The 27,779-nt window shown below is 40.2% G+C and overlaps 2 protein-coding genes across 5 annotated transcripts in view; both read left to right on the top strand.

The window, feature by feature from the left end:
- armh1 (armadillo like helical domain containing 1) lies at positions 1-4,948 on the top strand. Of its 3 annotated transcripts, none has more exons than XM_086282784.1 (11): positions 1-87; positions 1,011-1,068; positions 1,163-1,329; positions 1,448-1,644; positions 1,891-1,975; positions 2,134-2,250; positions 2,475-2,547; positions 3,425-3,554; positions 4,223-4,300; positions 4,375-4,456; positions 4,548-4,948. In XM_086282784.1, the coding sequence occupies exons 1-11, from the start codon at positions 18-20 to the stop codon at positions 4,574-4,576; spliced, it is 1,086 nt and encodes a 361-aa protein (XP_086138910.1). In that variant the 5' UTR covers positions 1-17; the 3' UTR covers positions 4,577-4,948. The 3 variants fall into 3 exon arrangements, with proteins under 3 accessions (XP_086138910.1, XP_086138908.1, XP_086138909.1); XM_086282783.1 differs by lacking the exon at positions 1-87 and adding an exon at positions 148-610 and having other exon boundaries at positions 1,000-1,068; positions 4,548-4,945; XM_086282782.1 differs by lacking the exons at positions 1-87; positions 4,548-4,948 and adding an exon at positions 145-610 and having other exon boundaries at positions 1,000-1,068; positions 4,375-4,488.
- A 3,492-nt stretch (positions 4,949-8,440) lies between these two features.
- The window catches only part of faf1 (Fas (TNFRSF6) associated factor 1), a 59,766-nt gene continuing 40,427 nt past the window's right edge, over positions 8,441-27,779 (top strand). Inside the window, exons 1-7 of one of the 2 annotated variants that reach the window (XM_086283014.1) lie at positions 8,441-8,754; positions 11,071-11,139; positions 12,841-12,887; positions 15,580-15,845; positions 15,956-16,047; positions 16,325-16,416; positions 23,272-23,377. In XM_086283014.1, coding sequence (XP_086139140.1) covers positions 8,695-8,754; positions 11,071-11,139; positions 12,841-12,887; positions 15,580-15,845; positions 15,956-16,047; positions 16,325-16,416; positions 23,272-23,377 — 732 coding nt within the window. In that variant the 5' untranslated portion in view covers positions 8,441-8,694. The remainder of the gene's footprint in view (positions 8,755-11,070; positions 11,140-12,840; positions 12,888-15,579; positions 15,846-15,955; positions 16,048-16,324; positions 16,417-23,271; positions 23,378-27,779) is intronic. The other variant, XM_086283015.1, reaches the window with a different exon arrangement.

The following is a 27,779-nucleotide window of genomic DNA, read 5'->3' as shown; positions in this document are numbered from 1 at the left end:
CACCTTTACAGTGAGCGATGAATCCTGTATGTCTGACGATCATAGCAGGAGCTCCGTCGGTAGTCAGCGATACCAGCTTTTCCAAAGGTACCTTTTTCTCCGCGAAAAACTCCTTCACCGTGTTAAAGATGTCAACTCCACTCCTAGTTGTCTTTAGCGGCAGTAGTGTCAGAAGTTCTTCTGATTTTCCTCCCACCAAGTTTCCGGGTGCCAGTGTGTGGCCGTTACTAAGCAACCGCGAGTTAGCAGCAGCAAACCAGAGATAGAGGAAGAAAGCTACCAAAATCAAGCCTCTGAATTTAAGATGTTATTCTGTATCTCTGGATAATTATTCAGATTTCTGGCTCTGCTTCTTCACTGTTGCTTAATTTCGGTTTACCAGCGATAAGCAAGGCAACAAAACGATGTCAACACAAGAGCAACAAGCTAACATCGGCAAAGTTCTCAGCTTTCTTCGGGAATGGGACCGCGGTGACATGAGGGTCCGCGGTCGCATGTTGAGCACCTTTGTGACTCAAAACACGGGGAAGACGTTTTATGAGCTGGAGCTGGAGTTTGCGCAGGTCGCCAGTCTCTTCCTAGCTCGACTTACCACATGGATGAAGCTCACGTATCCTTTATTCAGCCGTGGTCTAGGAAAACTGTTAGTTTTGGACATATATTTTTTGTACAGCTCAAAAAACGTGTCCTGGGTGGGGTGTAAATATTTCCAAATAGTAGTGGGATTCGTGTTTCCTTGCGTAAGTCCTGCAGGATTTATTTTGAAGACTTAAATGAGGCTTAATTTAAGTCTACTGCTGGTTAAACCTGCACGGGTTTGGGACTATCTTGATTTTGAGGGGCCTGCATAACATGTGAAAACAACACATTTAAATCATAAAACATATTTTTTGTTATACACATACAGCCAAATGGTGCTGAATATATTCTAGCATAAAATATCAGAATAAAGTTTTCAGAATGTGCCTGCAACTGGACAACCCTTTACTAATACTTCAGTTACATGTTAGGCACCTTCCTGGGACTTCAGCTGAAAGCACTTGGGATTTTCCTGTCTGCTTCTTGTCAGTAAGTGACCCAAAATGCGGGACTGTAATCTGCAAAAATATCTTTAGGCCAACAGATGTTTTCTTTCAATAAACCATCTTTCTGATTTGATCAGTGATCAGTATCTGATGAACTTCCTGGAGGATGGGGGAGCTCTCACTCTGCTGGACATTTTGAGCCACTCTCAGAGCAAAGATGATGACAAGGCCGGAGCCATCAAACTTCTACTCACTGTCTCAAAAGCAGGTCGCAAGTACAAGGAGATCATCTGTGAAAGTCACGGTAAATTTCACATTTGTCTGTGGCATATGTAAATTTATTTTAGATTTCAGATCAGGTTTTAAAACAGCCTACAATATAGTTTATTTTATCAGTAATGCTTCTTTTGCTTTGTTTCCAGGTGTTAAAGTCATAGGCGAGTGCCTGTTCACATCAAACAGAGATGAAACCAAAGAGGCAGCGTCGGTCCTTTTGGAGTCCCTGTCCCACGGAAATCCCAGATATCAGGACCAAGTCTACAAATATCTGATTACCTGCATGACTTGTAGCTCACCTAAATCCCTGCAGCTTATTCTGCACACCTTATGTATCATCCAGGTGAAGCCAGCCATCTGTCAGTGTGCCCCAGAATGGCTGTGGCTACAATGTAGCTTGCCATCACCAGTGTGTGAATGTGTGTGTGAATGGGTGGATGACTGGTTGTGTAAAGCGCTTTGGAGTCCTTAGGGACTAGTAAAGTGCTATACAAATACAGGCCATTTTACAGAGTATGCACAAAGCTGTATGTTACTGCAGTCAGTCTGTATGTTGCAGAACTGATTTTTAACATTTTTTCTTTTGCAGCGAAAAATGAAAACAGCCCATTACAGCATTGTAGAGCCTCTGCTTAACACACTCAGATCCCTACACCTGGAAGTTCAGGATGAAGGTAAGCTGACACGCTAATTTTTAAATTTATCCTGAAATTTCTTTGTATCCTGTGAAATAACAAATCATTCCATTAGCCATTGTGATTGTGGATGAAAAATTGCGATCCTGTTATTATTAATCAGCTTTTCTGGTTTTGTCTCTTTATATCTTTGACAGCCATTAAACTCATCTTAGACCTGAAGCATTATGATGTGAAGGCAGTTCTACTGACTGGTTTGGTGGCTCTACTGAGGCCTATTAAAGAAAAAGAACACCAGCATCAAATCAGCAAAGGTGACATTAGAGTTTGGTTGTGCGCTGTGAAAGCCTTTAATATACACCTCTTTCTTTTGACCAATTATGGCCGCCTTTTCATATTTTAATTGGTGCCTTTCTGCAGTTTGTGATACAGTTACACAACCCATCAGTGAATGTGTTATAATTTTGTAAATGAGCCCTAACTTGTCACAGTCATTTTCATAAAATGTTTTATTGACAACCTTATACAATCTTGTCAGAATCAGAGATGACTGAGATGACTGGATCTTTCCCTGTACTTGTACAGCAAGCTGCTGCAGCTAAAACAATACGGTATGGAGTCCAAATAACCTCCTCAATCACAGTATAACACAAACTCAGTTAAACTTCTGGGATATCTCTCTGTCCAGTTAGCAAACAGAACATAATGTGAATTGTTCAAAACCATGATGGCTTTGCAGGTGGTTGCCAAAGACCATTGCTATCATGCCGTGCTCATGGAGCGTCATGTGGATGTTATGACCAAACCTTTAGAAACAAATCACACACTCATTTACATACATACATACTTATATCTTCTCTAACATTTGCATTACACACCCACAGAAACTCAATGAGGACAGTATAAACAAAAATCCTGAGTTGTTCACGATAGATGCAAGGAGAACAACTCAAGGTTTGGTATCTTGCCCAAGGATACTTTGACTGTAGTAGCCAGGTGCTCAAACCATTAACCTTTGAATTAGTAGACAACCTGCTCTACCTCCTAAACCCCAGCTGCAGTGACAAAGTCATAAGCTAAAAGAAAAACTAGAGAAAAATCTGTCAGGAGGGATAAGAAGAGAACAATGGTTTATAGTCACCACCTGCAAAACTATTTCCTTTTTGGCAGGTGTCGTGTTGTTGCCTTGTTACCACTTTCTTTGGTAGCAAAAAGGGTGATTTAGAGTGACAGTGGTTTATACTTCCCAGTAAATAGATTGAGATGCATGAAGCTAAACTGACTTTTTAGGCCATGGTTTGATAAAACCATGACATAACATTTTATTCATGGCAGTGTGATAGCTTTATATGTTGTAATAAAGTAGCTATCTTTAGCTGCTCCCATGTCACAAGGGTTCACAATAGCCAGTAGCTCCCCATGTTTGATTTGGCAGTTTTATGCCCGATGTCCTTTCTGCATTTTAATGATGTTCAATATTTGTTAAAGGCTGCTGGCTGAGGAAGATCAAGAGCTTTCTCGTGAGCTGCTCTCTCTTGGAGTGATCCAGCATCTTCTGCACACTATGGGCAACAGAGAACATCCTGATGGCCAAATACAAGCCAGTCTAACGTTAGAGGTACTTCAGTGTGTGTGTGTCTTCTCAAAAAAGCAGGCTGATGACACCTATGATGATTTCTCACAACCATTTGGTACAAATAAAAAAAAAATACTATAAAGCGCTTCAGCCTTCTATTTTAAGACTTCACTTTTTTTTGTTCTTTACTTTTTCTTTTCAGCAGAATAGGACATATTCACAGTTGTAACTCAACTGCTTTTTGAGAGCTTCATTACCTCATGCTTGAATGTGGTCCTGTCAGCAATCTACTAATGCATGTCTACAAAGCAGGACAGTTAAAGTCATTATGTCTTGCCCAATTTTCAACTGTTTTTAGATGGTTTGAGTTTCTGTTACTGTTCTGATAGAATTTTCTGATTACTTATGGGTTTTCTTATCACTGCTTCTTGGTCCCCACTGCCTCCACCCTCTTTAAGAAAAATGTGTAAGCAGTAATTTGCAATTATTGTGTTCCAGTTTTTTTTCTTTTGCATTAAATTAGAACCAGAAAGTGCCAGCCTTGTAATTAAGTGGAAACAGAGGCTGCTTTTCTTGAAGTTGGGCTGTTTGTAAAAATGTGTTTGGTTCATCTCCGTTTCTCATTTGTTTTGGTTTTGCATCTGTAGAAAGAAACATTAATTCAGACATATGAATATCAGCTTCTGGTGTCTGCTTTCATCTCTGTGTAGTACTTTGTCGTCTCCTTCCCTGTTGTTGAGGACCAAGTGCAGAGAGTGATGGGCAGCGCTCTGTTTGCAGAGTTCAAAGTAAGCGATAACCTAAGTTAAAGGTGCATTGCTCCAAGTCAGTACCAACAAATATAATCACAATCTTTCTACAGAACAAAGCTGACACTGTATACATGAACATGAATGAAACAGAAGCAGAAATGCTGCTAACAAATCAGATTAACATGTCACAAGGTAATGATTTTACTGTTTTATTTGACAGCTGATTATTTTCCTATATTTCCTGTACTATGTGAAACTAATTGTATTCTTTTTCTTTTTTCAGTTTTAAATGGTAACAAGTCTGACAGCTGACCAGAGGAAAAATCGTTTCATAAACGGATATAAATAAGGTTTTTAGAAATGTTTGTATTAATACCTATAACCTGTTCTACCATTTGTTTTTGTATTAAGAAAAAATATTCTATCTATCACTAGAAAAATGGGAAGTTCAGTCATTTATATTAATATAGCGAGAAATGGCTCGGACAATGGGAGCTCTGTCATAGTTTTGGGGCTTCTTCTCAAATAAATACAAATAAATAAATAAATTTGCAATTTATATGTGTTTGAGGTGTGTGCGCACACACACACACACACGCGTGTGTATACTCGCTTGAGTCAAATTTGAGGTCGCACTTTTTAACTCCCACCCTTTGGGGACACCGGTTTCTGTTTGGTTTAGAAGCAGGCTGACAACTGAATTTTACACCTCCAAATCCACAGAAATAAAATAAATCACTTGAGATTTTCATTTCATTAAGCAATATTTCTTCATACAGTATTTTTACCTTCCTATTGGGGACTGGGAATGTTTAATGTCCCCTTTGGTGTCTTCAGTGATAAACCAACACAGATAAACCATTTTGTGCCACTTTTGAGGACCGTACTTCCCTTTGGGGTCTTAAGCAATACACAGATACACTAACTATTTTACTTCAGTTTGGGGGATATTACTTCCCTAAAGGCAAGTCCTTCAAAGTAAGTACAATAAAATGTAAGGTTACAATTTAACTACCCAATCTAAAAATAATCATTTTGCAATTAAGTATGTTAATTTGACAACATCCAAGGGATTTGAAAGAACTTAAAATATAGGTGTCTGTGAAGATTCTCAGTCATCCAAAGAAAAGCGTCTGGACTTCTTTGAGTTGCTTGAAGACGTTTCACCTTTCATCCGAGAAGCTTCTTCAGTTCTAAGGGTCAAATGGTGGAGAATCATTGTGAAACCTGGCCCCACCCTATCATGTGATTTCCTGAGGTCAGACGGCCCAGGATGTGAGCGTTAAGGCGTCTGGGAAGGGATCTCAAAACTGGATTATAGATGGCAGACAGTTGGTGTTGTAAACCAACGCACACACACACACACATGCAGACGCACGAAACACCTACACTGATACGCCCTCACTATCACCCTCCCTACCCCGGATCCAACGCCTCCTCCCATGCTTACCTCCCATCCGATGTGGACACCAGATCAGCTGGAGGCGCAATCGAAGATTGCAGCAGTGATGTTTGTGTATTGTATGTACGGTTGGCAAGGTCTGTCATCTCGGTTGTGGGCAACTGCAACTGACAAATAAAGGCTATCTCATCATCATCATCATCTTTGATGTTTGATTGAGTCCAGCATCGAGTTTCCACACTGTGTAATAAACACTGGATTTCCTGCACGTTTCAGTAGTTGTTCTGAAGAGGTGAAAATTTCCATGTGTTGTTCAAAGACAGGAAAGCTGTTTTGTCTTGTTTCTTGTGCAATATTAAACACAAGATTTGCCCGAGCTCATATTTCATTACACATTAAACTCATGACCAATGTCCTGTGGTGATCAAATGAAAGTTAAGGCTGCTAGTGTCAGGGTTGGTTGATGGAGGACCCAAATGCAGAACGTTCTAAACACAGAAAGTGTGTTTATTTACAAAAAGCTATGAAACAGTGCCAACAATCCACAGTGTGTTCCCAATTCCCAGGCCTTGATTCCTTTCCTTGATATGTGGTAAAGTTTTGTCCTCCTTGGTGCCTATGTACACAGTGTGCTGCTCCCGTCACATGTTTCCACATTTAACCTAGAAACGAGAGATGCCACATTTAGTACAGTCCTATCCACCGTCCACTACTCTCTTAAGTAGGGCTCCTTGATAGACACACACACAAACACACACACACTCACTCCAACTTTTACACAGGGAAGCGAGGGAACAGGAGCAGATCACACCAACAAACAACCATAAGCATTCCAGAAGACAAATGAAACTAATAATTATTCATCAAACCCCAAAATAACAGACCCAGGCCCATGACAGTTCGAAATCTTAGCATACAGTGTTTATATGATGCATACTGTTATTTTAATATCTATTGTAAACTAGGGCAATGAGAACTTTTTTCCTTATCTGCTGCAGTGGCTGATTAAGAAGCGTGGGACAATACTATCAACTACTGCCTGAGATTGAGATAATTACTTTACAGCATGGCTGGGATGACAGATTGCACTGGATACTGTGAGGATTTCAGTCCCATTTGTTGAACTACTTCTTGAAAACAATAATTAACTAATGTGGTTTCAACTGTAAGAAAGGCCTCTCCAGATGTTGTCCTGGTGGTGGAAGAGGCCAAGGAACTCTTCTGGGAATCGATCAAAGAGTGCAGGGAGATTTCTAAATACCAAGTATGCATATTGAGAAACAGCCAAGCGTAGCCAACGCCTGTTGCTTTGGCGTGGTTTAAACAATGCCTAAGATAAAATGTTATAATAATAATAATAATAATAATAATAATAATAATAATAATAATAATAATAATAATAATAATAATAATAACTTTTTATTTTATTATCATTTAAAATATTTAGGAGCTTTAGTAAGAGTATAATCGAGCACATTTCATTTAGTTTTCCTGGGAAGGCCAACTAATTTGATTTGTAAGTTTCAGACTTAATAACTGGGACCACTTTAGTTTTACTTTGTAAAGCACGTGGACACAACTTTTTTTAAAAAGTACGAGTCGTTTTCGTATTTATGTACAAACAATTAAATAAGGTACTGAATTACAGTTTGAACATTTCGGTAGCCTATCCTTTTTAAATTAAAAGGCCTCGATGCTTCACAATGCTTCTGTTAGACATCTGGAGAAACGTCTTGTGTGTTAGCCACAGAGTTTTCCACTGGTTACGTACTACAGCGGGGACTGTATTAACAAGGACTGAGGACTGTGTTATTGGCCATATTATTTCAGTAGGATAAATGATGTATGGGTCCCCTCTAGTGTCCAAGAAACATATTACTCGTATAGATGACCAAAATTTTCTTTGAAACTGTGCATGCGGAAAGAGGAAAAATAATAACAATACCACTGATGTGAAAATATATTTAAAATATTTATTTGAATAAAAGTTAAGATCTCTACTTGTTTGTGAAACCACCCAACGCACCGGACAGTGCACTAAAGATGTGGAGAAGAGCGTGCAGATAGGGTGGAGTGGGTTTAGACGAGGATAGCAGCAAGAGAGAAAAAGTCTCACAAGTGAGACCTGCGATGATGTTTGGTTTGGAGACTGTGGCACTAACAGAAAGACTGGAGGCGGAGCTGGAGGTGACAGTATGAAGGTACCAGGCAGGAGCTAAAGAGGGAAACCTGGGATTGCAGTAGGAGATTCATGGATGCAGTGAAGGAGGACTGCTGTGACAGAGGATGCTAGGGATAGGGTGAGATAATCCGCTGTGGCGAAACCCTAAAGGGAGAAGGTTTGCTCATGAAAGAGCCTCACATCGGTGGCTTGGTTTAATCTGTTTCAAAAAGCATATCATGAACCAGACAGCAGGCGGAGTTGCTGACCTGGAGGAGGAGCCTGTTACTGCATGGGCTGGCTGTGTGAACTCTTCACCTATGTCACATTTACAAGACTGGTCTATAAAATCTAAATGACCTTACAACTCTGTAATAACACTTGGACAAAGTCATATAATTTCTGATGTCGTGTTACTCCTAAAGCTTAGGCATGTGGAAGCCCTGGCTAATAGAATATTAAATATGTATGACTTCAGTCTGTAGATATGTGCATAGTAAACATATTTATAGTGGTACAGTTATTAAGGAGAGAAGCGCTGATTTCATGCAGCTACATGAAAGTTAACCTCCCTTTATCGCGTTTGGGTTTTTTTACGACAATCTGCGACAAAATCTCCGGTTTACGTCAGCCGTAAAGCTGACAATAGTGATATGAGATAACTGAACACTGTAACGTTACTTTACAGCATTTTGTCTATTTGAAGCAGTTAAAAATCAAAGAAAGTTCAGCATTTCCCAATTTGACAGCTCGTTCACTCGCCGCCACGCCTAAGCAAACAGTTTTACCAGCACTCAGCGTCCCTGTGTGAGTACAGAAAGCAGCGAGAGCCAGTGGAACAAGAACTGCTTTTAGCCAGTCATTGCCATGGCCTCCGAAAGCGGCGATAGCAACATGGATAGAGAAATGATTCTGGCCGATTTTCAGGTGAGTGTCATTTTTTCTTAGCCCCTCATATTGTACGAGGTGGGCATTAATGTGCCCGTTGTTGTTGAAACGCCTCGGACTGGCGTGGTAAACAGCAGACCTGAGCTGGTGTTTCTGTGGTTAGCACGCTGTGCTAACACACTGACAACTTGCTACCTGATTATGAAGAAGCCTGTTATCTGTGTGACCAATAACTACATAACAGAAAAGATGACCCAGACAGATGACAACAGTCATCTAATCTTTTGAATCGTTTACATATAACGATCCAACTACTACTGAGAGGGAATTTTCGGGGCTAGCCGCTGCTGTCAGCTTGTTTACACATTGTTTTGCCAGCGTTTCAAATCCTTATCAGAAACTGTGTCATCCATAAAGACTCTAAATGTTAAGCCCAGTTTGCCGTGAACATTGCGATAATGGCGATAAACCTTTGCAAACTGGCAGTAATTTATGATTCTGTTTATCTGACGGTCTTTACTAGAACAGCATATAATCGTCATCTTCTGTTTGTGTTTAGCTAACTGTACGCAAGCTCCCCGGTGAAGAGCTTGTTACTGTAGTTTTGTTTGCAAGTTTACTTTAGTATACTGTTAGGGAAGTAAGTGATTTTTATTTTTATAGCTCTTTTCGAGACAAAGGACCGTCAAAAAGTGCTTTAAAAAGGTGAATGGGTAAAAACTAGCCCGCACTATTCGCAAAGTTGACACACATTAACCAAGCAAAACAACCCAAAATCACAACCACTACTTAAATACTTATCTAAACAATTTAGTTGTTTTTTCTAAACAGTGGTAACCTCTTCCATATTTTGGAGCTAAGGTTTGGAGGCAGAATTCCCTTTTGTTTTCAAATGGGTATGCAGAATCAAAAGAAGGCCCCAATCTGAGGACCTGAGGGATGCAGTGGGCCATAAAAGTCAGAACCAAGATTTGAAACCGAAATCTAAACCTGGTAGGAAGGCAATGCAAAACCCTTAAAAGTGGGGTGAAATGTAAGAACTTAAAAGAATGAGAATAAAAGCAATCCAAGCAAGAGGAGGCAAAGTCTTAAACAAGCATCACCAATTGACTTTTAGAGTTTAGTAATATTTCTCAAATGGAAAACAAAACAAAACAAAACACCAGCATATCAGAGACTTAATGTGAGCATTAAATGTCAAAGACTGAAAAGCAGACAAAATATCCCATGATTTAGCATGTCAGGTTTTAGATTGGATAAAGGGACCCCAGTTCCTGTCTGATTTGGCAGTAATGCTCTGAGGAGCAATAATTAGATGTGCTGTCTTTGTCTGCATTTAACTGTAAAAAATTATTCAACCAGATCCAGTTCACAAGGTTTAAAAGAGAGGGAGACTATACAATGAAAGCACCAGAGGACTTAAACCAGATCGTTGTACGAAGCTGGATGATGAGAGCAGATCTGAGCAAACATCTTGCCCACTGAAACCAAAAGCATTCTATCAGCAACATATGAAGTAAACTAATCCAAGACAGGGCTTTGACTTGTGAATCAAGATCAGTGGTATCAAAGGCTGGGCTAAAGTCCAGGTTATGTCTAGCCAGCATGATAATATACTTTATATACACACACAACTAGTTTGCTTTGGATTTTATTCTTGATATGTAGTACTGGGCTGTTGGTTTCAACACCGCATCGCACTTTGTTCTGAATTAATTTCTTGCTGTTAACACCAAATTTTCCTGGTATCAGCAGACAGCAGGGACATGCCAGTGTTACTTTGCTTTTTTGTAGATACTTGAAGAGCGCTTCATCATCAAGTAAAAACTTTATGAATTCTATAGAGGGTCATTTTAAATAGGCATAAAATGTTCCTTAATGTTGGCATAAATATTGTTTTAAGTATTAACTGCTCCTATTATAAAGAAAATAGACATTTCTTACACATGTCTAATAGGTTGAAATGTCATGCTGGTTTAAAGACCAAAAGACCAAAATGCTCAGTACATGTTTTACTGTTTTACTATCTGAGTCTGTTTCTATTTATTTATTAAGGTTTTACATTTAAACTAGACCTACTAATTTATTTCAATGGTACTGACATTAAAGCCCATGTTTGTTGTCATGCTGAATATGTATTACTGAGATTCTGAGAAACTGGCAACCTTGTTTTGATCAAGACATCACTGAATGTTCATAATCGTTCTTAAGACTGTTACCATTTCACGTTGCTTTTATGGGTAATAGAGTAGTAGTTAAACTGTAACTGTTATTGTTCTTTTCACAATTAGAATTTGATCTCATACGATGCATTAGTCTGCTGAATTCATTTTTTGTTTTGCTTTCCCCTCACAGGCTTGCACTGGAATTGACAACATTGCAGAGGCAATCACTCTGTTAGAGCTTAATAACTGGGATTTAGTGGTAAGTTCATTATCTGCAGGCTCTATTGGGCTTTACTCTTGGACACACGGACTTAGTCTGTCTACAGGGCAGGTTCAAGAGGGCAGTTAACATCCAGTAGCGCACACTGTGTAACGGGCAAATGATTTCCTCATGTAATCCCGTCAGGTTTGTATTAATTCATGATGCACCTCTCAGCATGAAGTGCATATTGGAAGAGGTCAGTCTATATTTAGATAGATGCTGGCAGGAGCTCAAAGCAGGCAGCGAGATAGACAGTGGGGGCTGGACTCACTGCGGCTGTAAATCTGATGGCTCGCAGTTCTTCTGCAGTAGGTGTTAGTTTTTGTAAAAACAAATGTGTTTGCTAAGTGTGAGTGTGGAGTTTCACCCCAATACCTTAGTACTGCATCTGCCAGCAAGTTGGAGTTTGTGGTGTGAAATATTGCCATTGCTCTTATGTGCTTACTGTCCATTTTATTTTATTTTTAAATTTACAGTAATAAAAGCAGACGTGATTTTTTATTTTTTAGGAAGGGTGACCCATTTGCAGCTGTTTTTAGTGTTAGGAAAGATAAAATAAATGGATCATTACAATGCTGCTAAACTTTTTATAGCCTGAGCATGTTTGTATTGAGTAAGAATGCACTGTTGCGTTTAAAAGTCTTCTTTTTTTTTTTTTTGACTTATCAACGCACCTAAAGCTACCTGCAATGCCAGGATCTGACACTTAACTATCAGTGATTCATTTTATTATTTCTTCGAGCTTCTTCCCACTGTGACATTTTAAAATGTGACAGAAACTGTTTAAACACAAATTAATAGCTCAGAAAAGAGAAACAAAGTTGTGACTTTAAGTTGAAACCGAAGCCGGTGGAAGCTTCAGTCAAGAGACAAAGAGTCGTGTTCATAAGTGCTGAGGTTATGTTTGTTCGTGATAACTGCCCACCGAGTTTCTGGCAGTTCACCAGCCAGTAATGTGTGGCATTTGATAAACGGCAAAGACAGTTATAAGACCTAAAGATAATGACTGTATACTCCAATGAAGGCCAACTATAGCATGTTTGATGATGGGGCTGGGTGTTTTTTTGCCATTATTTCACAGTTCCTTATACCTTTTCTTTGCAAGAAAATTCTAGTATTGCTTTTCATACAAACAATGAATAGTGGATATGATTATAACAGCGCTTACCAGCTTTACTTTGCCTGTTTGGCAGTGTAGAATAGTGAGTGTTCGAGAGGAATCCAAACAATTGTCGATTCAAACAAAAGCAAACTGCAAAGCAGACAGTGGCTATATTTGGCCTTTCATTTCCCTTTGTTCTGATCTTTCACTCTCCTTCAGTGTTTTTTCTTCTTTTAAGTAACAGAATTTGTAAACTTTCAGAACGCACAGGTCGGACTCTACCTGTCAGCCTGACAGAGTTTGCAAGTCAGTCAGTATAAAATGTGTAAATTTTATTGAAAGATATTTAATTTTTCATATATATACATATATATGAAAATAGACCTAAGACCATAGAGGCCTAAATGAAGTTTGTTTGCCAAAAGTAGTTTATTACAGTAATTACAGTTAAAACCTGTTTGGTGATCCATGCTGCATCTGCCAGCCTCTTTGAAATTAGTTCAGTTTACGTTGGTTGCATATTTTGTCATGGTGTTATTTGGTGTTTGAAGGCAAAAGGACAACAACTGAAATTTTGACTTCTGCATTTATTACAGGCAGCCATCAATGGGGTCATACCACAGGAAAACGGGATCTTACAAAGGTAATAACCACATTCTCAAAAATCTGCTCTAAATAAGAGAAAACGTACCAGCTCACCTTTTAATTCCAAGGGAATGCTGCATAAGTTCAGAACACTTTTGTATTTTTGTCAAACCGTAATGACCAAGTTAAAGGTTAGACGTAATCACAGGCAGATGTGCAAACACATAAATGAGTTTGGGGATTCCCAAAAAACTCTCAGTGAAATATGTGCCTCTGATGTACATCACCTGCATACGCGAGTCAGAAAATAAATAAGGAAATCTTAACCAAAATCTGACTGTGTTTGCAGGAACATGAAGTCCTCATCTCAGTGTTGACAAGGCGTTGTGAACTTTATCACGGTTATAGTGGATACAGAAGTGTAGCTCAATAAAAACAGTCACACGCAGCAACATCCAGGAAATAATAACCTAGAGTCTACTGAGCTGCAGGGTATTGCTTCTGCTATGATTTTTCTATTCTGCTTTTTAATGGAGGATTGATATTAAAAAAACTTCCTGCAAGGAAGCTTTCTGCTAAGAATCAAGTTGAACACAGTTTCTGATTAGAACGGGTTTCTTTTAAGAGGGTTTGTGCCATTCACTTTCCTTCAACAGTTAGTTGTTACTCATGAGCTGATGCATACACATGCACACAATGCATGTGTGTATGCGAACATGCACACATGCATGCATGTGCATGAGTGACCTATTGTCAGCTCTTGGGCCATGAATGCAATTAGTTAATCTAGACCCTCCCACTGGAGGCATCCCCTTAACCGTTTTATTTTGCAAGTCACTTGTGCGCACGTGTGCACATGCATGTGCTGTAGTTTGTTTTCAGCTCTTGCGCCATGTGGATATTGCCAGTCTTTCTTGAAGGCACACACTGTCACGAACACATTCACTCAGTGGCTGGCATTGGTATGAGTAGGCCAGAGTTGTCCTGTAAACAGACTCTGATGACGTGACCTGATCTGGGGCCAGTTGGAGGGTACTCCAGCACTGCTGTCTAAACAGTGTTTCTGTCTTTAATCGTGTCTTTATAACTAAGCAATTTAAGAATCATAAGCAGCTTGTTAAGAGCGTTAAATATGATTTTCTCATGAGACTCCGCTCCGTCATCTGTTGAAATCATGAGTCCTGTTATAGGTGAAGGCCTCAGTAGTTTGGTTTAGATGGAGAAGAATGCCATCTACTTGTAGTAAAGGATAAAAGTACGCCCAGAACACTATAAGAGATATTTTAAATGCCTTTTCAATAGGGATCTTTTTTTCTATTCATTTTGACAGCTCTTGAAATCAGCCTTATTTCCCCTCGACACTTTCAGCATTAAAAAAAAGATGATCTTGGCAGGATCTCTCATATTTGTTCTTTAATATTTGTTGCAAAATCTCTTTTTTTTTTTTTGCATCATCTGTCTCAAATGTAAACCATCTCTGATTTTAGAGCAAATGTACAGTTAGCACCTTCAATTATTAACATGATATGCTTTTTATTGTAGTTTTCACACATGCATTGCAGCCCTAAACTTTTCTAGTCACTGCCTTATGAATGTGCCTGTCACAGTTGGATTGGCAATTATGTGATATTTAATCTGCCAACATTTCAGTACAAAGTCTAGGTGTGATATCTGATCTTTGACAGTCGCACAGTTAATGAGTTCAGTAAATTCAAAGCTAACGAGTGGTTGTCCTGTGTCCTTGCTGCGTGCTCTACTCAGGTATTGCCTAAGTCAAACCGAGTATTTGCAGTATTGGAAATGGTGAGAAAGGAGAACTTCCAACTATGTCCTGACTTGGATTTCCCACCACTTTTCTGCAGTTCATGGCACATGTGTTATCTCTGTTCCTTTGTTGGTATATTTCACAACAGCCTGATGTTGATTGCATATACACTATAAAACATCAAGAGCCATTATGTGAACCCGTTGTTTTAGTTGATTTCCTGCATCGATTACACGTAAAATGTTATCTTATTTTCATCTAAGTTACAAGTTTATATCTATAAAATACAATTTCATTAATAACACAAACAATGAAAGTCATTAATTTATCAGCACACGTGTGAGGAGCTGTCTTTGAGTGTGCAGTATTTGTAACTCAGTACATGACATTCTGATTTTAGGAAAAAAAATGCTAATTTTTAATTTATTGGTGGATTAATTTTATTTCTCACTGAGTTGATGAGCAGGGGTGCAGTTAGATTATTCTAACATGGTTGGATCTAGTCCTTTTCCTGTTGCTCAGGTTTGTTGTGGAGGTTTTTATGGCGGACAACATACGGCTCAGGCCAGTGACTTCTCCACTGTTGTTAAACTGATAAAATGTTTAAGCATGGCTTTTGCGCTTGCGCAAGCCTGTTATGCCTGAAAGTTTCACACAAATTTCTGATAGGATAAACTGATGACATTAGGTATCCAAACAGTCAAAGGTCAGCTTTATTGCAGCATCATAATGTTTGCCAAAAGCAGTTTTTCAGTCATTATTCAGCACCATAACTGAGGGGCACGAGGGGAGATTGTGACCATATATGTCTTTTATTGAATTGGTTATACCTGCTTTTGCTGCCTAACATTTAAAGTAAATATTCTGTATGAGTTTACACAGACATGGAGCTGCACTATAACTTGAATAATTTGAAGCAGCATACAACCACAAGGAAGTCATTTTAGTTCTATTTTGAATTTCTTTTCTGACCGTCTTCCTGTAGTAACTTTTCCAGTGAGGCGAGTCAGGCCACAGTGTACGGACCTCCTAGCCTCTCAGAAGCAGCTGACGCAGCAGCAGGAAGCGCAGTTCCTCCCCCCTCTTCTTCATCTTCGTCTTCTTCACCTCCATCGTCCTCAGCTTCAGCTTTTTGCCCAATCAACCCTTCTTCCCGACACATCGTAGAGCGTCAGTCCCGGATGCTCAACTTCAGGGTCGAGTACCGGCAACGCTCTGTAGAGCTGGTGGTTGAGGAGGGCAGCACAGTTGGTGAGCACCGCAAACTCGCACAGATGTACCGTGTCCATATTTAACGCTTTCACACTGACTTTTGCAAACAAAAGGTCAATTTTCCTTTCTTTGTCTAATCCAATCCATAGGAGAAATCAAACAGATCCTTGAAACAGAGCTTGGTGTTCCGGTGTCCAAAATGCAGTTGAAAGGGTGGAAGAGCGGAGATGTGTCTGATAGTGTGAGTTTAAAGCTTTAATTTTTATAAAGCACCTTGAGGTGACTACTGTTGTGAATTGGTGCTGTATAAATAAAGCTGAATTGTATTGAATTGAATTAACACATTAAGACACTAAGAAAAATGGCGATATAACACAAGTCTGCTCCTTCTGTTAATTGTTTTACATTACCAGACAGGTGTTGCATTTAGGAGCCGATCTAATTTATATTGTCTCTACAGCTATAACTCATTCACAGGACCTTTTTACAGTTGTGTATGTTTATGTGTGTGTACTCAGATGGTGCTGAGAAGTTTACACCTGCCCAAGAACAACAGCCTGTATGTCCTGACCCCCGACATTGCCCCTACTGCCAGCACCAGCAAAAACAGGTATTCTCTAACTCCCATCCTTATTATGGGGATAAATCCTTTCTTGTCATTCTGCTGCGTATACACTATAAATCATTATAGGTAGTGGCATGAGTGCAGTTCAAACACCAGGTGGTGCTATATCTCCACTTATAAAGAGGAGAGGGAGCCAACGCTGCTTTCATAGCTTTATTAGGAGACATTTGACCTGGCAGTGCACATTCGCTTTTCACATCCTTTGTGACATTTTGAGAAGATGAGAGGAACGTCTGGTGCCACACTCTTTGTGTGTTATGCAAATAATAATTTTGTCGTCCGTCTTTGTCATCTTCGCTATGATATTGTTGCTTGCCAAAGGTTTTCCTTTGCATCTTTCTCTTCAGAAGTTGTGTATGTGACAGCCACACTTCATATCTATTATTTATACCTTGCTTGAAAGATCACACATTAACACGCAGTAACAATAGAGATTTTCTGGGAAAGCCTGTGAAGTCGGTGTTCTTCATCCAGAGGTTTCTCGGGTTGTCTTAGTGAATGCGTGACAGCATTAGCAACCTTTTTCTCTGAAATGTCAGGCAGCTCAGGATAAAGTCGTAGCCGTAATACAGTCATAGTTGGCAGCTGAGCATGTGATTGGTCTTTCATCAGTATCAGGTAAACATCATCCAAAGAAATAATATATCTGCTTTATTCTACTTGGTTATCACAGGATGACAAAGATCATTTTTATTTTTTATTTTGAGGGGATTGGACGGATAATGATAGATATGAAGGGTACACATTTTTTTGTTTGTGGGAATATGTCTTTAAAATATTACCTTGCACTATTTGTATGGTTGCAGTATTTGAGTTCTTTGTTTGTATGAGTGTTTGCTGTCTGTCATTGTCCCCGCCGTGTAATTTTGTGTGCGCTGTAATTTGAAGACACATCCAGGCAGAATGATTGAGGATGTACAGTGCCACTTCTGTGATTAATAACGGAATTGGTTTTCTTTTTTGAAGCTAATGTCCCCGAGGACATGGTCTGTGAGCTAAAAACAAAACGGGAAAGAAATGATTTAATGGAAATTTACCAGCAGTGGTTAGTGTTTTATGTGTTCTTCAGAATATTTTTAAAATTAATGGTTGAGCAGTGTAGTTTCAGATCCAGTACCGTTATCAGCATTTATCAATTTAACATTGCATTAAAAAAGCAGCTGTAAGGTCTTCTTGAGTGCATAATTATGTAATTGTGGAACCTAATAAGTTGTGACGTAGTCTGGGACATTTTGAAGTATAACATTTTGTGAGCAGAGTTTCCCGTGTCTCTATGAATCATCTTCAAATCATCATCAAAAGCTCTGTGGCTAGTACGGGGCATGTATCTGCAATGAGCATTAGTTCGTTTGTTAGAAGATCAAGAGGGTTTTTGTTTAGGTTTTTTTTTTTTTTTTTTTTTTTTATTGGCGTGTCATACATTGACCTCCAATTCTTTTTAATCTTTTCTTTTTTCAGCTGTGAATTAAAAAAACAAAAATTGTACTGTAGCTCTCCCCTGAGAAAGCATCCACATGTCAGCAGAATACGTGTGGAGGAAGTAATTTGGCAGTTTGCTGCTTTCCGTGCTAGTTAGGCTAAGTGGTAGTTATACGGTGTTGTCAGTTAATGACCCTCCGTTGCTCTCTCTCTTCCCTGCCTCTCCTCATCTTCTCACTCGTACACCGACTGCTGTGTCTTTTTAGCAGCACCGTTGCCTTTCCTCCAAGTGTTATCGATATCATTTTGGGTGTCAGGAGCTCATTATTCTATTGGCATACTGGGAGCGGATAGGTGACAAATCACAGAATGTGAAGGGAGCAGTCCCCTGTAGCGAGACCAAACAGGCTGTTGGCTTGTAGTAAAAATAAACTGTGGTCACACCATATACACACAGTTCATGTGAAGTGTCTGCAGATTTGTTGTAGCAGAGAGATCTCAGTGCAAGAATTAGTGTCATACCATCTCAAAGTATTCATGTCTTATGAATGAACTGATTTGGTATCAAATGACCATAAATGACCAGTTCTTGTGTTATTTGTGTTTTAAATATCTTATAATATTTGATTTACTGATGAAAGTGGCAGTCTTCTCATTTTACTCATGCAACATAATTAGAGGAATTAAGGATGAATCAAATGAGTATTACAATGTATGAGGGAAAATGAGAAAGAGCTTGATTTTCATGAGAAAATCATGAAAAACGACGTGTGTGTCTTTATAAAATCTGAAACTTCACTATGGAAGGAAATCTGTAATTCTTATAGTGTGTATATATCTTAATGATTATTTTTTACTGTTGATTATATTGTATCCCTGCCTTTGAGAAGCTTTAACCACGGCCCTGATTTCAGTTTCACTTCTAATAAGCAAAACTGAGTGCAGCACTTTACGGGTTAACATTAAGACAAAGGTCTACTTTTATTTGTTTTTGACCTACTGTCCCACAAGTTTCTAATAAAATGTAGCCTCCCAGCATGTAATTATTATCTAATTAACCATAATTAATCCAAATATAGCAGAATATCTAATTAGTAACATTAAAAAAAACTATGTATCTCATTTCCCTCTAAGTAATCTATTTGTTTGTCTCAACTTGGATGGATGTTGCACACACTAAAGCCATTTTCAAACAGGCATCCGGCAACAGTGTTTGCTTCAAAAATCCACACACGGAGTTGCCTCTTTATTAGTTGCACTTGTAGTCTGCCACAATTCGGTACAAGAGCTCTGCTATAAAACCTATTTTTATTGTGTTTAACCTTTTGTGGAGTGTATAATGTTGTTGTGTATGTATATTTAGAGTGAAAGTGGTGTTGTGCTCTAATAATGCACTGACAAGTGGTTCTTGTCATTTATGAGAATATTTGAAAAGCCTTTGAATATAATACAAGCCAGAAGATAACTGCAGCTAAACCTCAGTGCTAAAACATCTTATTTAAAACCATCGCAGTGGTGTCAACAGAAACATTTTAGGTATCCCAAAGTCGGCTTTATGGCAGAGCAGTTTTATGGGATTTCTTTAGGTTACATGGTGCATGTAATAGGATGACCACAAAGTGTAAAAATGGGTGGTTCGTGGCACTCGGGCAATATCTTTTTGACATCTAGGAAGAAAATAGTGGTCATACAGACTGTCTTATCGAAGTTTGAGCTTCTTTTAATTTGGCTGGTAGCTATGTTCCATATTACAGACTGCAATATGGCGTGCACTGAAAATGTTTATATATTCAACATTGTGATTTTGCATGATTGATATTCAGTATCAAAGCCAAAAAGGGGGGAAAAAACGGTGTAAGTACATTTTTCAGACACATTTTCTACCAGGATTGTTTTGCTTGTTGAGACATATTCATTTTTAGCTTTTGTTGGTTTCAGAGAAGCCTGTATAACACACAGCAGGTATGACAGGAGTATAACGTGCAGAGACGTAAAGTTGCTTGATAATATTTTAAAACTGTTATATATGAATAACCTTAACTTAACTTAATAGTATAGTTATGAAAGCAGGAAAAAACATCTCTTAGTGAAAGTTTTCTTCTAGCTGCTAATGATTTTTTCCAAACAAAAAGCAAAAAGGAACCACTACCATCTAAATAAAATGGCTTGTAACACACATTTTGAATGAGAGTAATGAACCTCTCACTGTCTCCCGAACTATATTTGCTAGTTTGTATTTTTTTTTTTAATCTGAAAAGACAGTTATCCACCCAAATGTAATTTCTCAGTGCTCATAGTAAAAATTCAAATCTCCCGTAAATGGTAATATCCAAAGCAATTACTTTGTCGAGCTTGGCTCATGCTGTACACAGACCTCCACCAAAACCGACTGATTAAATAGTGCTGCACTGTCATTATGATCCCGCTGAGCAAACTCCTTTTGGTTGTCTTGTTTGATTAGAAATAAATCTCGAGGCTTCGGGAGGTATTCCTTTGAGCACCGATTCATTTAGATAGTTATTTAGTTAGTGAAGTGATGTGCAGTTAGTAATGGTCTGAAGTTTTTCTGTGGCCATGTTGATGACCGCATGTGAATACAAGATGGTGTTAAGGAGGAGCTAATCTCGTGCATAAATGATGAAGGGCTGATGAATATTTCAATGGAGCCTGTTTCCTTTATTGTTTATTCTCTGCTCCAGCTCTGAGCAGGCACGTGTTTGCCGAGGAAAGGTTATTTTAATTTGAACTCTGGAAAGGAATTTGAAATTAAAAAAGCGATTCATGAGGTTTTTTTATGTATTCTTGTTTTATTGAGCTTTGCCTGTCGGCTTACGCTTCACCTCCGCGTGTCAGCTGTCCAGTCTCAGATACACAGATACTTCAGGGAGATAGCTAACTGGTCAGCTAAAGCAGTGATGCGAAGGATTGTGCGAGTAGCACAATAATAACCTTTTGGAAACAATGGGAGATCAAAATAGAGCAGAACCTGAATGGTTTCACATTTTTCTGCTTTGTTGTGGATGCAAAATATGGAGGAGGTAAGCAGACTCTCGTGTGCGCCTCAGAACCTCCTTTGTACCTGTTAGGGGCATAAGATGAGCTGGCGTGTATTCTGCTGGTTGGTGTGTTTTTTCAAGCATTTAAAGCAGCAGCTGAAACACGCGTTATGGTAGTTCGTAAATACCAGTGAGCAGTTTTGGTGAATGTTTATGGGACAGCGTATGCGTGTATGGGTATTGGTGTTTTGTAGGCACATGTCACATTGTGTGCATGTGTGCGTGCGTGTGCGTCTCTGTGTCTGGCAGTGCTAGTTTAATAAGGTCTAGAGTCTGCTCTGTGCCGCGGGGACTCACAGCTTAGGCGACAGGCTTACCTCAGAATGAAACCAATCTGTTTAGCCTGCTCTTCTCCCCCTGCAGAACGCTCCATTTTTGCTGTCCATAAAGTTAAATGACATTTTCCTCACGGCACCCTTATGCCATGTCAAGTGCCTCCGGAGATGTTCCGGGCCGACCTAGATGTCAACGAGTGTGTGTGTGTGTTGAGTGAGAAAGGGACCTCTGAAGGCAGAAGCAAACACTGCGACATCCACATTTCAACCCTGCACTGCTTGAAGGGCCTGCTTCCCCGAGAAGACAGCCGCTTTGAAAACACAGGTGGTGAAAGCGGTCCAGACAAAGGGATGTTAGATTTGAAACATGGTTGTTCTGTTTATATGTGAACCAGCAGGCCTTCCTTAGACAGATGGGAAATGACAAGGAGATGACTCATCATGAGTGGCAGTTTGTTTCCGGTCTGAATGCATTTGATATTTTAAGTAGCTATATTTGTACTATAGAGCATGATGAGTGATATATTTTTCAAAGTAAATCTCAAACAGAACCCCCACCCACACACACACCAAATGGCTCATCGGCCTGCCATAAATGACTGATAAGATGTTCCTTCTTTGCTTGGAAGGACAGAGTAACACTTCCACTCAGTTTACCCTCTATCTCTGCCTATTTAGGAGTCTAGCCGCTTGCCAGCAGCAGCTCGGGACTGTGTCCAAACATAATCGTGATATTAGCTAGATCCTTATTTATATGTCCCTACCCCTTCCATCTCTCCTCTCTCTCACACACACGCACACACATCGCTCTCATCCGTCTGCTCGGGCCTATTACATATGCATCCATCCTTCCCACTTCACACATTTCCAATCTTCTCCAGTTAGCTACAACAAACATTACATTTACATATTGATTTCGTAGTTTTAGTCAATGTAAATATGCTGTCATTACAGTAAATTTGAGCTTCTGTTAACATAAGCTCGTCCAGATCTGCGCAGATTAAGGGTGTGATTGCATAATTAATGTGTGCGCTACATATTAATTCCCCCATCCCTCTCTTTCTCTCAACTCTTCCTCCTCTTCTTGGGTTCTGAGCCCTGATTAAGTGCCTGTTTCGGCCTTTAAGCCTCCCATTGCTATTCAGCCTCACAGACCCAGCGTTTGCTCAAAACGCTACTTAACCTCACAGCTTATTGTAAATTAAGCTTCCAAAAGTTGATTCCCCCACCTCTTCTTCTCTAACACTGCTGTAAGTTAGTAAGTGAGCTACGGGTGTCGGTCCAGAGGCAACATCTTAGAGCAGCGGTTGTCTGTAAATACCGCTTTCACAGATTAATATGAAAGTTTCTTAGTAAATGTCTGCTGGACTTATTTGCAGAATTACTCTGAAACTTTTTCACATTCAGTTTTAGTTTTGTATTATTGTTATTTTTCACTTTTAAGTTGGTGAAAAGAATTTCACGCTGAAGGGAATGCAAATGGAGATAACTATAGCATAGTCAGTCAATACATACTTTATGACCTGCCTACAACAACATTAACAGCTTTCTAGATACATCTATTGTAACTGTAACTGGACTAGGTTTAGGCTATTTCAGATTTTTGACTGTGTTCAGCTAGTTCAGGATATGCCACAGCAAAATGTTGCTTTTTATTTATATTTATTTTTTAGTTCTGAAAGTACTGTAGGCCTTTTCTCCTGTTTTGTTAGCGTTAAGGCAGATTGATCGACTCCCCGCTGTTAATGTGCAGGTGGTCATAGCTGTTGGAGCCTGCTGTGCTGAACATAGCTCTGGACAGGCTTGTTAAGACATAACCAGAAAAGAGAACGACTTACCCCCTGAGGAAGCACCCACCTCCCCACAGGCCAGCAGGCTACCACTAGTCGACAAGTTTCAGCTTGCCCTTTACTCAACTCGAGTCACTGTTAGCAATTATGTATGTTTGTCTTTGCCCTCTTCTTTCTCTTGTGTCATTGTTCTGTCACCTCATTTAGGTGTTTTCTCTCTGCATCAATCTGTGTTTTCATTTCCTTTACAGCATTTATCCCTATTTCTTACGGTTTCCAATGTTCCCTCTTCTCGTTTAGTGCTCTTCAGGATTCATTAAACCAAAACTTCCTGCTGGTCATTAGCCACCGTGAGGCTCAGAGGGACTACAACCTCAACTTTCCCGGCTCCAGAACCATACAGGAGGTATGGACACACACACCACATTAGATATCACAGTGTCACTTTCTATGCACACATACGCACAAAGTCTCTGTAATGCACCCACATCATGCACTCACATAATATTATTGTGCCTTATTCTGGCTTCTCATAATACAACTTTCATTCCATTTGCCAAACATTGCTAGTCTATCTCAGCCATCGATTCATTATTCATCACAAATGATCACATTTCAGAGCACATAATTACTCTCACAGCTGCGCTCTGGTACAGCCCCCTCGTTTTTTCTGGACTCCCCCAGCTCTGCGTCTTTCTCTCTCTCTCTCGCTGCAGTGTCAGCAGTCTAGAAAGCCATTTAAATGACTAAACATTGTTTGATCTAGGCATGTGGGTGCAGTGGAAAAAGACAGTGCGTTCGCTTACTCCATCTGAAACTAAACAGTAGCCTTTGCAGCCTATGAAATATTTATGGTTACTCAGCTAGGACCCAGTGTGAGTCCAGTGCATGTCTTTATCCGTTGGTTATTGCTATCACAGCTGCAAATTGATTAGATGTTAAGGAACATGGGAAAGTAAGTGTATGCTTGCTTGAATGCGAAGACGGGTGAGTGTGTCTTGCTGTATCGGTTTTTAGGTCCTACTTGTGTTGAAATCTGAACTTGCCTGCATATAGAAACATGTCTTTTAGGCTGCATCCACACCAAGGCCAGATTTAGACACAGGCAATCTTAGAGAGCTTACGACGTAACCTATGAAAGTGGCCGACGGAATTTATGCTTGTGCTGGTGCATTATGTGTTAATTACCGTGTGGTCACATCCCAGTGTTTTCACCACTAAAGCATATATCTGACCACACTACTGTGTCCTTTTAGGTCCCCTGAAGTCAAGTATTTTGAAAACTCTACCAAGCTAAGATTTAGTTTTAGTAAGGACGGGTTGATCATAAATTGATCATGCAGGCACCAACATCCAACTGCTGACTGATTGAATCTCATCAGTCACTATCTGTCCTTCCGTGAGTCATCACACCCCATCACATGACCCTTTTGTGGGAGAAAACAAAAGCATTGGTCTTGGCAACCAGTGGTTAATTCAATGAGGAAAACAAATTACAGGTGTTGCTGAGCCTGGTGTTTATGCTCTTAGCTGTTCTACAGCTAAACTGTGCATTTTATTAAGCTACAACTTCCTACCACAGACTGTCCAGGTGTACGTCAGTGGACATGTAAAATACATTTTTAGGTGAATGGACAGATATTGCTTCAGTTTGTTTATTAATGGTGCAGAAACTCTGTTTAATATGAAAACATATTAGAGTGGATATAGCCATACACAGCTGCCCTGTGCTGTCCTGCTCTGCTCTGGCAGGGAGAGACCTGAGCAGGAAACATTTATTAGTCAGTGTTTGCTAGCCAGCTGCTAGAAGTAAGAACTTTAACTCTGTCTTACAGTACCTCCTTGAAAGTTTAGGTAATTTAAACTCAATTTAAATGATTTGATCTCAGTGTATCAGGATGTTTAATGTCTGTGGATTCTTTACATGCCTATGACTAGTTGTTTGTCAGTTTAGATGTGCTGAATGCTTCTGTGTTTTACATCCAGACCAACTGTTTTCTCAAAAGCAAAAGTGAAAGGTGTTTATTCTTCCTTGTTCTCTACAACCACTGCTGTTCTGGCCTAGGTCCTCGTTGCAGTTCAAGATTACACTAATAATAATCAGGCTGCACGCAGGGCCTGTAATGGTGCTAATTGAACAGATTAGTATAACCAGCATCTGAACTGGAGGCAGCTCGCCTCCCTGGACTTCTCTCTCTTCTCCATTTGCGCTCTCATTTTTTTCTCCTCCTTCATCATCTCCCCTTTTTTTTTTCCTCACTCTCTTCTCAGGCAGATGGTTTTGATGAGCACCCACTGTGAACCTTAAGTGTTTCTGCTGGGATTACAAACACTGGGGAGGGGTCCCTGTGGTGTGGGAGGGGGGAACTGTGGACACAGAAAGGAGGCAAAGGACTGTTGGCTTGGTGGGGGTGCTGTAAGAGGCCACGGGGGATAGAGAAGGGACCATGTGGGCTTAAACAGGCCTCCACGTTGCGGTCCTTTCCTTACAAATGCTTGTCTTTAGGCATCTCAAGGCCCCCTGCGGGGAAAATGAGACCCAGAACTTTAACCTGAATATATCATGTGTATACATCATGTAAGGGCTGGCTCAGAAACGTTTTCGGAGTCAGAGTGAATGTGAAAGAGTAGTTGTGGAGTGGAGTTGCTTTAGTATGGCTTGCCTGTGGGAGAGATGAGGAAATAGACTGAAAAAAATATACAATAAGAAGAATAATTAAAGACACCAGCAAGAAGGGAAATGCTGTTCTGTCAACAGAAATATCTTGGGACGCAACAAAGTGGTAACAACACATATTCAGCCTGACTGACACTCTTTTCTGGTATACTGTGTCCAATCTCACATATGGACACCACTACAGAGCACCTTTCTTTCCCCATTCTCCCTTTTGTCTTTACTGAAGACTAACCGATGGTCCCTGCTTGTGCATATCAATAAGGATGGAGTCTTGTCTTCTTGTTTGTCTTTGCCAAAGACTGTGGCTTTGCCTTGTGGCTCTCAGGGAACTGCCCTTACCCCTCCCTTTCTATTCCTTCATTCTCCATCTCTCTCCCAGTGTCCCCTTTCCACTTTCTTTCTTCTCCATCTCTAGAGCTCAAGGCGGTGTAGACTCTGATTGGCATTACCAGACTATACTGTGGGGGTAAGTTGCTGGCTAGCTTCTGAGCTAAGCTGGAGAGCAAATGTTTGCCAGGGAAGTAGAGGGTAGAATAGGCATGGCTGCCGGGTCCTGAGTTGTCCGTGACCAGACCAGTTGTCCTGGGGATTTCCCTTGTCTGCTGCCCCCCCACGCCCCCACCCCGCCCACCCCAGGGCTTGTGGATGGGCCCCATCCTTGCTCCGCAGCTGGGCGACATATAGGAACCGAATGCAGACAGGGGCTAGAGAGCTGAGAAAAGGAGGGTTGGATCGAAAAGGAATGAAAGAAAGGCATCTGGTGCTTAGGGGAGATGAAGAAAGAGAGAGGGAGCTTGTGACTGTTTAACGGAAACCTTTCCTTTTCTTTGATTTGCTTCCAGGCAAGGATTACAGGCAATTGGCATTTACAATGATTGGATCATTAATTTTGCCGTGAGGCATATTGCCCAGCAGCTCAGCACCACTGCCAGTTTAGCTAATGTTGTGTATAACTGGCTCATACACCCTTGCCTCATCTCAACATGAACAGCCGCACACAATTTGCAGCACTGTGTTAGACTTTGATATAAATCCCTTTATGCTCCCTTAAAGGCATTTTCTTTACATTTTATCTTCTCTGTGTAGAAGTCAGGTTGATCAATACCTTTCACAAGCCGCCGAATCGTTCGACCACCAATGCCATGTTTTGCTTAATACCCCATGCAATGACGTTCCAAATGTAGGCCCCTTGTTTAGAGACAAACAAGTCTGAATTATTTGTAAGTAGGAATTTGCTATGGAAGTGTTACTGAGAGGCAACTATTAAACGTAATTGTTTTAGTTTGTTTCAGTCTCACTTATCAGTCAGATGGCTGTTGCGGTAGACAGGGGGCAGCATTAGACAGTATTGCTCCATGTGTGGTTGGATTGCAGCCCTCAGTAACAATGCTCTGTAACCGAGGGCTGCAACAAGAAATTCAGCTAGCTGGGTTAAGGCCAGGCATTCTGTCAAGCTAGTCTTGGGTTCTTATCTGTCCTTAATTTTATTAATAATTAGTTTTCTTTCAGTCGTTTTTCACAATATTTCATATGTCAGGAAAAGATTGAGTGACTCCCTTCAGATTTTGACAGTGTAGTTTCAGGTGGACACGCTTGCTGTATAGATGTGGGTGGGGGTTTTTTTTGTGGTGAGATCAGATTGTCCTTTGCCAGGTGTCTTTCACTCTCTGTCTCCACTCTCCTCCTCCACCTCTCACCTTCACTCTCTCTGTGGTGGGCGTAAGTTTGTTGTTTCTCTGATGCTGCTTTAACCTCTGACTGCAGTCTCTTCATTACTAGTGTTTATGCCTCTCCTTTCCTCCCTTTTCCCCTCTATTCATCGGCCGGCCAGCCGGTCAGTCAAATCCCTGTAGTCTGGCTGGTCAAACATAGATATTACACTCTGTAATAACACTGGCCACCCGCTTTGACCCCAGCCTGCTGTCCTGATCATAGCCTCTTCATAAGGATAGGCACCGAGCCGTGTGGTGTGGGATTTACGACGGAAAGGCAAAGGATGGACTGTGCCACTCATTTATTATTGTTCTTTTATACTTCTCCCTCCATGTTTGTACTCTGAATTGCTTTGCCGTGCTTTGCCCATCCACAGTGAAATAAAATTATGTTTGTGACTGATAATGTGTAGGAAAAA

This window comes from Aulonocara sp. 'chitande type north' Nkhata Bay, linkage group LG23 (assembly GCF_057382095.1).
Source record: "Aulonocara sp. 'chitande type north' Nkhata Bay isolate Kocher_YH1m ecotype deep benthic linkage group LG23, A_spYH_male_GT1.1, whole genome shotgun sequence".
Lineage (NCBI taxonomy): Eukaryota > Metazoa > Chordata > Actinopteri > Cichliformes > Cichlidae > Aulonocara > Aulonocara sp. 'chitande type north' Nkhata Bay.
Note: the sequence above shows the minus strand (reverse complement) of the source record. Positions and strands in the feature narration are given on the sequence as shown.

What these genes read in the sequence shown, in the direction of transcription:
- armh1 (XM_086282782.1), top strand. Translation starts at nt 405, where the DNA reads ATGTCAACACAAGAGCAACAAGCTAACATCGGCAAAGTTCTCAGCTTT. An exon ending in ACCACATGGATGAAGCTCAC is followed by an intron (nt 611 to 999) that starts GTATCCTTTATT and finishes CTAATACTTCAG; the next exon opens with TTACATGTTAGGCACCTTCC. An exon ending in CCTGGAAGTTCAGGATGAAG is followed by an intron (nt 1,976 to 2,133) that starts GTAAGCTGACAC and finishes TATCTTTGACAG; the next exon opens with CCATTAAACTCATCTTAGAC.